At 45.4% G+C, this 13,367-nt stretch overlaps 1 protein-coding gene across 14 annotated transcripts in view; it reads right to left on the bottom strand.

Moving 5' to 3' along the window:
• Window positions 1–13,367, bottom strand: part of LOC126535675 (uncharacterized) — a 364,982-nt gene that overhangs the window by 149,300 nt on the left and 202,315 nt on the right. For all 14 annotated transcript variants that reach the window (XR_011895591.1, XR_011895592.1, XR_011895593.1 and 11 more), the window contains exon 15: window positions 11,831–11,977. Coding sequence is in view for 11 of the 14 variants with exons in the window: in XM_050182488.3 (XP_050038445.1) it covers window positions 11,831–11,977 (147 nt within the window). In the remaining 3 variants the exon portion in view is untranslated. The remainder of the gene's footprint in view (window positions 1–11,830; window positions 11,978–13,367) is intronic.

Raw genomic sequence — 13,367 nt, 5'->3', positions numbered from 1 at the left:
GCTAGCCAACTCAAAGGACCCTTCAGGATGGTTGGCGCAGTGGAGCCTCAGACTGCAAGAATATGACGTCAGGGTAATCTACAAGTCCGGACGAAAACACTCCGACGTCGACTGCCTATCATGCGCCGCCACTGATCCCCCACCACAAGACGACGAGGATGACGATGCCTTCCTTGGAATAATGAGCGCGGAAGACTTCACTAAACAATGAGCACACCCAGAGCTCAAAGGCCTCGTCGAGTATTTGGAAGGGAACACTGACGTTGTCCCTAGGGCATTTAAGCACGGATTGTCTTCGTTCACGCTAGAAAACAACCTGCCCGTGAAGAACTTCTCACCAGGCCACACCAACTACCTTCTTGCTGTTCCGTCAGCGCTGCGTCCAGAAGTACTTCACGCCTTACATGACACTCCAACCGCTGGGCACCTCGGATTCTCCCGGACGCTGTCAAGGATAAAGGATAGGTGTTACTGGCCGCGCCTGACCGCCCACGTCGCCCGTTACGTCAAGACATTTCGAGACTGTCAGTGACGCAAAACACCACCGACAAGGCCAGCGGGATTACTACAGCAGGTCTAACCTCCTTGCCGACCATTTCAGCAGATTGGGATGGAGTTGTTGGGACCGTTTCCGATGTCAACATCCGGAAATAAGTGGATCGTCGTGGCAACAAACTATCTCACCCACTTCGCTGAAACTAAAGCTCTACCGAAAGGCAGTGCAGCCGAAGTGGCGAAATTTTTCGTCAAGAACATCCTGCTGTGACATGGTGCCCCAGAAGTCCTCATCACCGACACAGGAATGGCCTTTACAGCAGAGCTCACCCAAGCCATACTGCAATACAGCCAGACAAACCACAGAAGGACAACTGCCTACCACCTGCAGACAAATGGTCTCACAGAGCGCCTGAACAAGACCCTCGCCGACATGCTAGCAATGTACGTTGATGTCGAGCACAAGACGTAGGACGCGGTCCTGCCTTTGCTTACAACACAGCAGTGCAAGAAACAACACAGATCACGCCATTCAAGCTGGTTTACGGCGGGAACCCGACGAAGACTCTCGACGCCATGCTGGCGCAAGTCACTCACGAAGAGAATCTTGACGTCGCTACCTATCTCCAGTGCACCGAAGAAGCCCGACAGCTTGCCCATCTACGGATGAAGAACCAGCAGCGTACCAACAGCCGACACTACAACCTCCGATGATGCTAAGTCGAGTACCAGCCTGGCGACAGTGTTTGGGTTTGGACCCAATACGTCGACGAGGACTCGGTGAGAAACTATTGCGCCGCCATTTCTGACCCTACAAGGTCATCTGACGTATTGGTGCACTGGACTATGAGGTCGTGCCAAACGGCATTTCGCATTCACAGCGGCGCCACGCATGATCTGAAGTGGTCCACGTGGTGCATCTTAAGCCCTTTTATGCACGCTGGCAAACTTCCTTTGTTGTTTCTTTGCTACGGGTGTCTTTTTTTTTTTTATTAGACGCTCGATTGCACAACATTTGGATGACACACACAGAAGAGAAATTACTGTTGTTTATTACTTTCGTTTGTTTGCAGCATCGAGTCAAGGCTTTTTAAGAGGGGGGTATTGACATGTGTACTTGTTTATCGGGTGACCACGTTTCACTGCCTAACAAATGTTATTGCACTGCGCAGGACGTGCCTGCATGTCCAGGAAGTTTCTGCAATGTAATCGATGGCTCCATCCGCTGTCTGTCACCGAACCTCGTGTAATCCGATTGCATGTATGTGTGACGCGAATGGTGTATAACTTTGCGGAAGACACGCAGGTGCCAGCGATTACTCTGGAACATTCGACCACTGATGTATAAAAGCCGACGCGCTTGACCCGCTAATCGGATTTTCACCATCATCGACTGTGTTCGCCGCTGTCGACATTCTTTAAGGGAAAATGAGGGTCCTGAAAACGTTTATTTTTCGACATACATTGCTTAAATTTTGTGTGGAGATATATTGTAGAATGCTGATTTCAAATATGTGTTTACATTTAAAATATCTCACTTGGAAGAAAAGATATGACAGAATACAATACACCTAATTAGGTCATTTCTTAGGGACCTTTTAATAATTTCTCATTAAAATAAAGTGTTTTTAAGTATGTGTAGACATTTCCAAAGGCTCACTGCATATCCTAAAGCTAAGCAAATACCAATAAAGTAATTGTGTTTATCACAAATAAATCGCAAAGTTCGGAAAAGAAGAACAATGTGGCAGCAATTAGCCCTCACATTTAAGAAGAAACGGAAAGCTTTAGGATATAGGCAAGATATTACCAAAAGAAAATGATACCTAGTTCACTGAAATCAGTTGACGTAAACATCATCAAAACTTCCGTAAGGCGAAAGTATTTGACAAAAAAAAGAAAGCTGAGAAAATTGCATTTACAGTTTTTTAAAGTTTTACTGCCACTAGCTCTTGTCTACTGAACAAATGGAAAACCTCAGGGCTCTAACATGTTGCCCAGGTGTTGCTGAGCATAAGAACACCAAATTTACCGAAATCAATTCACGGAAACTTTATCAAACCTTTCATAAGGCAAACGGACTTGACGAAAAAAAAAAAAAAAAAACACACCCAGATAGTCACTTTCAAGTTTTTGAATGCTCTCACAAGTTCACAAGACCTGGGCAGTAGTCTTACGTGCTGTCAGGCTTGTGCTTCTTCGCCATTCTCTTCATCTTTTCAGTCTCTTGTTTGACCTTTCTTAGACCTGTAAAGCCTTTGTTTATCCTTTTCAAAGCTCCTTCGAATGAGGGAGCTACCAGGACTATAGCCAAGCTGCACTGCAACAGCCTTGCTGGTTTGTGTCATTCCCTGATTGCAGCATGACACTGCTTCACAACACCCCTTTCCACAGTCAGCAATGAGCCGTGTCTGTTTTGGAGCTTTGGGCCCAGATTACAGAGTGCAGGGACTCAATGGCATTTTGTGTCATGCCATCACTGCAGTGCTGTAAGAGGGCCTGGTCACCTAGCCTTGCAAAGACTGGCTCTAGTGCATTGCGAATAAACCTTTGCAGAGGGTTTTTATGCGCTGGTGGCTTCTTTTGGTTGGCCAGGGCACGGTTGAAGAAGCACTAGGACAATGACTGATCAGGGGATTCATCCGTTGAAGTCGTGCAACAGTGTGGCCTGCACTGCCTTCTGCATTGCAGGAACGTCATGTTTGTGGCTCCTCGGAGCATACCCATAATAGTTTGTTATCTTTTTTATTTTATCCTGGGTAAGTCTCCCCTTCCCACCAAGAGACTCTCCTTGGGCTTCTTTCTTCTCCACCAAGGTGCGAAGGGCTGTCCCCATTCGCTTATGGACATGGTTCAGACAGTCTTTCTTTTTTCAATGTCCAAGTATCCATAGATGCCGTCTTGAGTCAGTGCATTAAAAGTGCGGCTTTCACCATCAGACAGAATCATTGCGTGGCGCTGCCCATTCTTCTGCAGGGACCGCCTGAACAGGATCAGTGCTGCTTCCGTCTCCATCCGTCCGGCATTGCAGTCAATGTTTTTTGACACTTGTGGGTCATAGCCCAGTCACCGTGGCCATCATCATCGGGGTCAGGTGCTGCTTGGCAGCCACAGCAATACCGAGAAAGGACAACAAGGTCCAGCACCAGGCCTGTGTAAAGTTCAATAATGCATCCCACAGCTATGTTAAAATTGTGGCCACGGGTTTTCCAGGTGCCATCAAAAATGACGTCCACGTTTCCTACAGGGTTGAGGAAGTCCTTGTAGACGGTTCTGACTACTTCCACGCTTGCTGCCTCTGTGGCTGTAGCTACTGTCTGGCAAGCTCGCACCATGGTTTCCATGTGTCCCCTGAAGGTCTTGTGGTGAAGGCCCCGGTGGGAGAGGTTCAGGGTGGCACAAAAGTCCGCGAGGGCTGTAACTCCTTTTCTTATACTTTGTATGCCTTTTATTGCCCTGAGGTTGACCTCAAAGGGTGTGGTGTTTGATGGTCCGGTGACTTGTGGCGACGAAAAGTGCCTCTCCACAAAATCACAACTTGCGCACGTGAGCAGTACCCTCACCGCTAGGCCGTACTGTTTCTCATTGCACTTTTTAAGCTCGATAGTAGCCATCCCACACTTGCTGCACGTTGTGGACGCAAAAAGCGTTTGCAAAACTTTCATGTCCACAATGATGTACTCCGTGCCGCGATCATTGTAGTCACTCACCGCGCCGACTCCTAAAAGCTCGAACTTCCGCGAAGTCGCACACTTTTTTGTCAAGGAAGACTTCATGTTGTCTGCACATTTTTCGCGCTCCGCGCACTCAGCCTCCAAGTAAAACGTGTCGATGCGATGCGCAGGCGAGCTTGGTCCAGCTGGGCCCACCGGCGATGCCGAAGTTGAAGGTCTTGAGGAGCTTGAAGCAGCCGCATCGACCCACATGGCTTGCGGCAACACCGAAGTTATCGAGGAGCTTGGAACAGTGGGGTTGATCCGTGGTGTGATAGTTTGCGGTAACACCAAACTTGACGATCTGGCTGAGTGTGGCGCAGCAGCCCCGGGGGACCGCGGTACTGCCGCTTGCGACAACACCGAAGTGGCCGTTCCCGGTGAGCCCGGCACAGCGGCGTCGATAGGTGGTACTGTTGCTTACAATGACACCAAAGCTGGTGTAGTTGTTTTCGACGATGCAGTTATCTTGTTCCAAGCATGTCTCTTTCTGCAGACCACTTTCCACGTGCTTGATCTCAAACGCGAGTCCCGCCCCATCAGAACGGCACAAAAACATGCACGTACGTACGCACGCCAGCCTGGCTAATAAACGTAGTAACGAAAGTGCGAGGTAAAAGGGAGCGAATTAACGATGAAAATATTTACATGAACGATGCGAAAAGAGACGGTGCGGCGCGAAACGCTGCACAGCAAAGAGAAGCCTCGGGCGCACGCAGACGACGCGAAGGCACCACGCCATCAGCACGCGGCCCAGGCGGCTCGAGAAGGAGAGGAGGTGTGCGCCAAGGCCAATCGGAGGGCTGCACCTCGGAGAAGCGTGCACTTCGCCCAATCTTTGTCGCTCTTTCCGAATTTCACCCTTCGAAAATGTCACTGATACCGTCGCTCACAGAATGCCTTCGTCGTGTTAAAAGGCGCCAAAATGAAGTAGGGAAACCAGCTTTCAAACGAGACCAAGATGGCGGCGATCGCCCTGCATCGTCTGGAGCTTTGGCGGCTCGAATTTAGCGCAAATTTTCGAGCTGGGCCTTCAATTCTGGCCCAGCGACACTTACAAATTGCCGTTTTTTTAAGGGGGGTGTGCTCTTAGCGGCGAAAAAATCTCGAAAAAAAAAATTTGATTTTTTTAAAATGAAATTTTCAATATCTGCAGCTAATATTCCTTTAATTCACCAAGTTTCGAATCTCACGCAACAGTATTTCGTCCACAATATCAATTCATAACATCGCTGCGAGCTGAATTCCGTGCAAAAACAGCCCTTTTTTATCGCAGCACGTAGCTTTTTTTCTATGCGCGCGATCGCAGCCATCTTGGTCTCGTTGGAAAGAGGAGCCTTCCTTCTTTAATTTCCCGCCAAAAGTGACTCCGTCGGTACGCCAGTAACGTTGAAATCCGGGGAGACAAAAAAGCCCGAATGTGCGATCCGATTCGTTGACTAGCGCATGTGACCAAAAACACGTGCTGTGGTTGGCTGCACGAGGTTCCCATCATCTGCTCCACTCCACAGGCGACGCAACGGCGCGCCTCGTAGGTTTGTTGGCACATGCCCAACTATGTCCGATCCACCGGGGAAGTTCGCCACCAGGCACAAGTTCAGCAAAAAGAAGAAGCGATCAGCTTATAACTTTCAAAAGCTCAAAAGCGTCGAGAATAGCACGCTGCCAACCGCAAATGATGCCGAAGCCGCGGACGATGCCGAAGTAGGCCTAGCCAGCTCACAAATGAGTGAAATCCTTACGGACAGCGGCCGCGTTCGGCGTGACACTGCAAAGTTGCAGCGTGCGGATTTGTTGCAGAGGGAGATGATTTGCTCACTCGCGCCGACGGCGTTGCAGCCACGCCAGTCAACGCTGAGGCAGGCTTCGCTATCCTCAGTAGGACTCCGTGAACGCACTGATGTCGTTTGTCAAGTGCAAGGTGTGCGGCAGCAGCGTCGCAGTAGGCAAAAGCGAACGGCAAAAGCCTCGCCATAAAGATCGTTATCACGTGCGCATGTTGCGCCGATATCACGTCGGTGTGGAGCTCGACCTGCGTGAACGACAACCTTGCCGCGCGCGCGATACAAGCCACCGGGAATCGGTGAATGGCGCTAAACTATGTTTTAGCCGCATTTGGGTGGCCGTGGTCAGAACAACTACATTCCTGGTGGCTTTTAGCCACTTTCACTGCACAACATTGAAAAATTATTTCTGTACTTCTGATTAAAAGTGAATGTATTCCTTTTTTCTCGTTTTCTCAAAACACAGACTTTTGACTTGTTGCTGATTCGCCGCGGCGATATCTCTGCCTTCAAAGCAGGTAGAGCCATAATTTTTATTGTGGCTTGTAGCTGAGTGTGCAAAGTACATAATGGTAGGGCCAGATTTTGGAATTTATGCTTTAAAAATTTGCAATTCTGCTTTATATCAGACAGTAGGCTAACCATAATTCGAACAGTAAAGATTGACTTGCTATAATATTACTAATATTTGATGTATCAAAATAGTATTCCTACCATTGTGTTCCTTATGTTTTCTAGTACCCAGGCATGTGCCAATATGAATTTCATAGCACATTTTCCCCCCCTATTGTTTCTGCAAATCATGAACAATGAATTTCATTTATCTTCAGAACTAAATGGCCTATTGGAAAAATAATCACATATTTGAAATCAGCACAAAAGTCGTAACAAGAATGGGAAGTTTCCAGAATATTGATGGAAAATATCATGAACATTATTTGAATAACAGCGTCCCCCCGTAATACTTCGAGAAGGAATTGAGCAAGAATACTTTCCATTAATTTATCGTTTGTTTATTTCATTTATTAAACAAGTAATTTCCCCTATGTTGTCCTTCGTGTCAGTGTTTGTTGGCTTCTCATGATATGACTAATAAAAATCGGGACCCTCGGTTAACCCCCTCTCTTCTCGTTTATTATTTTTTATTTATTTACTTCAGAATACTGCCGGCTTCCATTTGGAAGCCCAGGCAGGAGTGGTACAAACATCACGTGATTTCAAACTTTTTCATCAAGGGGATAAAAAAATAAGTAAAAAATAAGTAAAAAAAACAGCCTAATAGGCAAGGTAAACAGGCAAATACACAAAAGAAATACGATGATGCCGTCACATTGCTTCCAATAGGAAAGGCGTAATAAAAGAGACATCAGAACATGTAACAAGCAAAAGATACAATGAATGCATGAGATTACAAGCACGTCTGTACTGCAGATAAGAAGGAATCTGGAGTGGCTGAGTTGACCACGCTTTGCGGAAGAGCGTTCCATTCGCGAATTGTCTTGGGCAGGAAGGAATAAAGATATGCGTTTGTTCTAGCACGCGGCAATAATATTGTTTGATTGTGCTTACTTCTGGTCAGTCGCGATTTATTAAATTGCATGTAGTTGTCAAATCTCATTTTAGTGTGGTTGTTCACTATGTTATACATTGCTTGTAGACGGTGCATTTTGCGACGAGTTTCTAGTGTATGGAGCCCAGATCGCAACCTTATAGAGGTGACTGAAATGCGCCAATCATAAGCATTGTAGATAAATCTAAGAGCTCTTTTTTGTACTCTTTCAATAATGTCTATACCAGCCTTTGTGTGAGGGTCCCAGACTATATCGGCATACTCGAGTATTGGCCTAATAACTGTCTTATATGCGGTTAATTTGGTATCCCTAGTGCAGTTTTTTAAACGGTGCTTTAATAACCATAACTTTTTCGTTGCTGCCGCGGAAACATACCGAACATGAGCTCATCTTGGAATCAATTGTAATTCCAAGATATGTGAATTCCTCTACCTGTTTAATGTCCATATTATTTATCGTGTAGGTGCAAATTAGCGGATTTTTTTTACGTGTAATAACCATGTGCGCGCATTTCGAGATGTTTAGGGTAATATGCCACTGGATAGACCCGTCGTGTATTGCTATTAGATAGTCAGTTAAGCTAGATTGGTCATCCACAGATTGAACGCTCGAATAAACATAACGAGGGTCTCGAATCCGGCAACATCGATGCTTTCAGGTAGCATGTGCGGGTTTATTTACCAGTTGCCTTCACCCAAAAAGATGACGTTCTCGTGACGCCTGCGGCAACAAGGACGTTCCACGTCGGCTGCCAAGGTATGTGAGTGATGGCGCTGGCTAACACTCCCAGGGCTCTACATACCCAAGAAAGTGGATGGAGAGACGACGCCGCGGTAGCTCAATTGGTAGAGCATCGCACGCGAAATGCGAAGGTTGTGGGTTCGGTTCCCACCTGCGGCAAGTTGTTTTTTCATCCACTTTAATTTCCATTAATTTATCGTTTCTTTATTTCATTTATTAAACACAAGTAATTTCCCCTATGTTATCCTTGGTGTCAGTGTTTGTTGGCTTCTCATGATATGACTGCTTCTACTTGTGCTATCACTTCAATTTTTTTTTCCAGAAAGGCAAGGCTGTGTAGAGTTCAAATAAACGAAATAAAGTTGTTGCATTTATTAGAAATTCGTTTAAATATGTTCTTTTTTAGCAGTTAGTTGAATTTCTCTCACTGAAGCTTGCAATGTTCTTATTTGACATAAAATTGGGTTAGAACACCATACTTGCTTATTTGCACTTTTTGTTAGTTCCACATCATTTTCATATGTCGATATTTATTATGCCATGTATGGTTTGCAGAAAGCTCACCTCCAAGCAAATTATGCAATGAAGCTGAATTTCTTCAATTTCTGGAAAGTTATTTATGTTGCAAAAGAACTGGATGTATATTTAAAACTAGCACCTTGAAATGCATAAACTCGGCAAGTTTCATCAAAATCTACGAAGAATTAAAAAAAAAATTTCAGGTGCAGGTTCCCCTTTTAGGCCACAGCAGCTTAACACACGTCAAATATGGAATCATACAAACATGGAATTGGTTAAATGTCATGCACCCAGACCATAGACAGCGAAATTGGAGCACACGGTTGTTTCCCGGACTGCAACCACCCACAATAGTGACGTAATAACATGGTAGCCGAAAGTGTTTCCTGCTCCTATAGCTTCTAGCGCTTCTAGGTCGTCATGACGACGATGCGGATGCTGGGCCTTCTGTCTCCGATGCAGCTAGTGCAATGACCGCCATGAGAGCATTCACAGTGGTGTCTGATGGAGAAAACGGATCGCGGCCTTGGCGAGTTCGAGGATGCCATCCTCTCTGTAAGGATGCCATGGCAGCAAGTGAAAATCAGATTTTTTTTGCTGGCTCGCAAATGTAACTTGGTCAGCATGTGTGTTTGAGTGAGAAAACAAATATTTTTTGCCCGGTAAGTCTATAGCCGCTCATCTGCCATTGTCAGTTAATTAGAACATCACTTAGTGTATGCCTGATCCATGTTCCCAGCCAACAACGTACTAACGAGGTTTTACTGAATCTTGATTTCTATTTACCTAAGTTACCAATAGCTCGTTACATTCTTGTTAAGCAATGCTAGGAGACTCTCCGCATGTGTATCCCACACAACTTTTGTGGGATATAAATGCATTTCATGAACAATGATTTACTGCTTTTAGACAAGGCACACAACTAGCATAAAGCTTGTAACAGACTGTTTTCTAATAACATCATCTTCATGATAGGCTTGTGCGAATATAAGAAGCAAAGTCAAAGCAAATAGTATTTATAGTCGAATAATTTCAAAACGAAATGGTCCTCAGTCTAGCCTGTGCACATGATCTGGAGCCAGATCACCCCCCAATGAGTGAAAAACTTCTTGCAACAGTTTGCCTTCTGCCACAGCGCCCGTCTTGGCTCTTAGGCCTAATCAGCGCTCTTTTGCCAGGTGTCAGCCACCAAAGTTGCAGCTTAGTGGTGCATCAACGCAAATCTATTCGCAGAGGTTGTATGGCTCTTGGGAAACCGTGCGGTCGTCGTAAATAATACATTTGAATAATACAGCGGGTGCAGAAAGCCTTGTTTTTGGCTGTGAAGTATGCAATGCAACTTGCTCACCAAAACCGAAACTTGATTGTTTATAAGGTTTTATTGATATGTGCCAAAAAGTTACACAATTTAACAGTAAAATTGGGATGCAAGTTACATGCGCATCTTTACTTGAGGCGTGGCTTCATGGTATTGCAAATTTCGCCTCGAGGTGTGGTTTCACTGATCCGCAGGCCGCATTGCTGTGAAACCACCTTCAGGGCAAAGTGATGCACCCTCAGTATCGCTGAAGAAATGAGCAACAGAGCTGCTGGCCAAAGATACGATGTAGGCGATTTGTGAATTCACGAATGGAGACTGTTTCTAGGAAGATTTGGGCATTGTACGTTGTTATTTCTGCAGTTTAGACACACGGACATTTTTCTCTCGGGTTTTTCTAATTGGGGGTGCAGCTTATAGGAGCAAAAATAAGTAATCATCATCATCAGCCTGGTTATGCCCACTGCAGGGCAAAGGCCTCTCCCATACTTCTCCAACCACCCCAGTCATGTACTAATTGTGGCCATGTCGTCCCTGCAAACTTCTTAATCTCATCTGCCCACCTAACTTTCTGCCGCCCCCTGCTACGCTTCCCTTCTCTTGGAATCCAGTCTGTAACCCTTAATGACCATCGGTTATCTTCCCTCCTCATTACATGTCCTGCCCATGCCCATTTCTTTTTCTTGATTTCAACTAAGATGTCATTAACTCGCGTTTGTTCCCTCACCCAATCTGCTCTTTTCTTATCCCTTAACGTTACACCCATCATTCTTCTTTCCATAGCTCGTTGCGTCGTCCTCAATTTGAGTAGAACCCTTTTTGTAAGCCTCCAGGTTTCTGAAAAATAAGTATATTTGTTCATTTCGAATATTTTGAAATCTTCAAATAGTGAAATTCGAGCTGGAGCAAATATTGAGAAACATGATATTCTATCAAATATTCAAAAATAATGAGTATTCCCACAAGCCTACTTTTTTGAGCGACTTTGCTTTGCAAATTTAACACACTTCAGAAACTTTCATTGTGCAAAAAAGTGTTGTCCACTTCTCATGTGTCCTGTCTGCACATCTCACGTTTTTTGCATAATAAATCCATACCAACTAGCTCAGCTTTCTGTCGTTCTAAGCTTCAGAAACTTGTACAAACCAGGTACTCGTCTTCTGTCCTTTCAGAGATTACTTCTAAAGGTATCGACAGATTGAAGAGTGACATTTTTAGTACAAATAGCTTTCTTTGGCTCTTTCACCCATTTTCGTGGTTTGGTGGCTGGCAGTCAGAGGCTGGAAGAAAGGTGCCAAAGCAAAGGGCACACACACCGATGTTGCAGGGTACGTTTGGCAATGACTGCCAACTGTCGCAGCTCTCACATGCATGTTATGCCTACCTATGCTACTGCTAGGGATGTGCTGGTTAGTGGCTGTGTTCTCTGTGTGATTACACGAAACAACAAACGCTGCGTAAATATCCTCACTGCAACAAATTCATGTCGCCGAGCAGACTATTCCTTTAATGGAATAGCTTTTTGGAAGTGTCTGGCTATTCGCTTCCATTACAAATCTTCAAAATGGTTTCTGCAAATTATAGCTTACATGTGTAATTTGCAGGCACACCTTACGGAAAGTTTGGATGATCTCCGATAACAGGCCTGCCGGAATTACAAAAAAGTGCGATGCTGAGACCTCTCCCCACCTGAGTGAGCTGCTGTTGCCAGAGTAGTCGCTCCTTGTGATGACCTTCCTCCTTCTCGTGCCACCGCTTCTCCTCCTCCTCAACCGACCGCTGAAGGTTCTGCAAGATGTCCTCGGTCTGAGATAGCACCTGCTTGTAGTGAGACACCTGCACATCGATGAAACCATTGCCTCGTTCACAGCCTGAAAGCAGCCCCGACCGATTGGTTGGTGGGGCTTAACTAGGAATGCAAGGGAAGGGAAAAAAGGAAAATGTGCAATTTTATGTTTGGTTGTTGTTGTCTACTGATATAGGAGAGGAGACTACTACTAAAATAAAATTGGTTCTTCTCGTGCACCTCAACATCTATTACCTGAGTAAACCCTCCAGATTGTGGTTCTAGCTGTGCAATGCCTGGACTTTCTTTATGCCTGGAATTACGCACGCCGGGCATTCGCGCGGTTCGGCGGCACCGCACTGCCTGATGAAATTAGGTGAGCAGGCACACCATAGCGACACCTGCTGTGGTGACGCTAAAGGTGTACTGAATCATCAGTGTTATGGATTCTGCTGCAATGCAGCACTGCGTGCGTGGCTGAGTATCCCGCTCACGCAATTTGTTTATTTGTTAGCATGGGTGCATAGCTTGGGGAAGGGTTTTAACCAATTTACAAGGTGATGTGCTCGTTTCATATAATGGATACACAAGACTGCCCATTTTCTTGGCAGAGGACACGAACTCCACCAGAAGGCAATACTAATGACAGGAGTCTCGACGACGACAATAGCTACGTATACTGACTTCGTGGCACATCGTCTCCGATTCCACAGGACTAGTGACAACAAGACAAAAAGTGCAGTCACTCCAACCCTCTTACAAAAGAAAATATGGAGTGGGCGAAGACATTAGGAAATAATGAGTATTTAAGGATATGAAGGAGCATAAGAGGAAAAGAAGACTGCTCCAAAGCATCATCCGTGAAAACATTCCTAGTGGCGAAGACTACTAGTTTCAGCTGCGGGCGTTAGCGCGAGGGCACCTGGTACTGGCCACTAGTAAAAGACACACGGCAGAGGTGCTAACAACCCAACTGTAAACAACAGACCATTTCCATATGCTTCAAGTGCAATGTTTATTTCTACTTCAAAAAAGACATCATCTCCTTCTTAAATTTCCATCAGCACTTAATCCAACGAGACCATAATTACAAGTTTTGTTGTCAAGAAAGCTTTTCAGAAGGCAGAGACGAGGCAGTCTTTTAAGTATGAGCCCACTAGCACAAATTTTCAAAATTGTTGAAGCCTGACCCCAATGTCGCAAATCAGCAACGTAGCAATTTTGAGAAATAGAGTAGCACCATGAAGTTTTCAGTGTAGTTATTGATGACAGGTGTGGAAGCCAAATAAACCATCAAGATTAAAATAAATCAGGCATCAAGAGGCTAAAGCCAACTGCAAGGAAATGTTGGACCTTACAGAAAACACAGTATAACTCTTTCTTTGCCGTACCACTAGGCATTGACTAACGGCGAACAATGTTTGTGAGTGCCTATTTAAA

The sequence above is a fragment of the Dermacentor andersoni genome, chromosome 7 (assembly GCF_023375885.2).
Source record: "Dermacentor andersoni chromosome 7, qqDerAnde1_hic_scaffold, whole genome shotgun sequence".
Lineage (NCBI taxonomy): Eukaryota > Metazoa > Arthropoda > Arachnida > Ixodida > Ixodidae > Dermacentor > Dermacentor andersoni.
The sequence above is the reverse complement of the archived record's forward strand: the minus strand, read 5'-3'. Positions and strand labels throughout refer to the sequence as shown.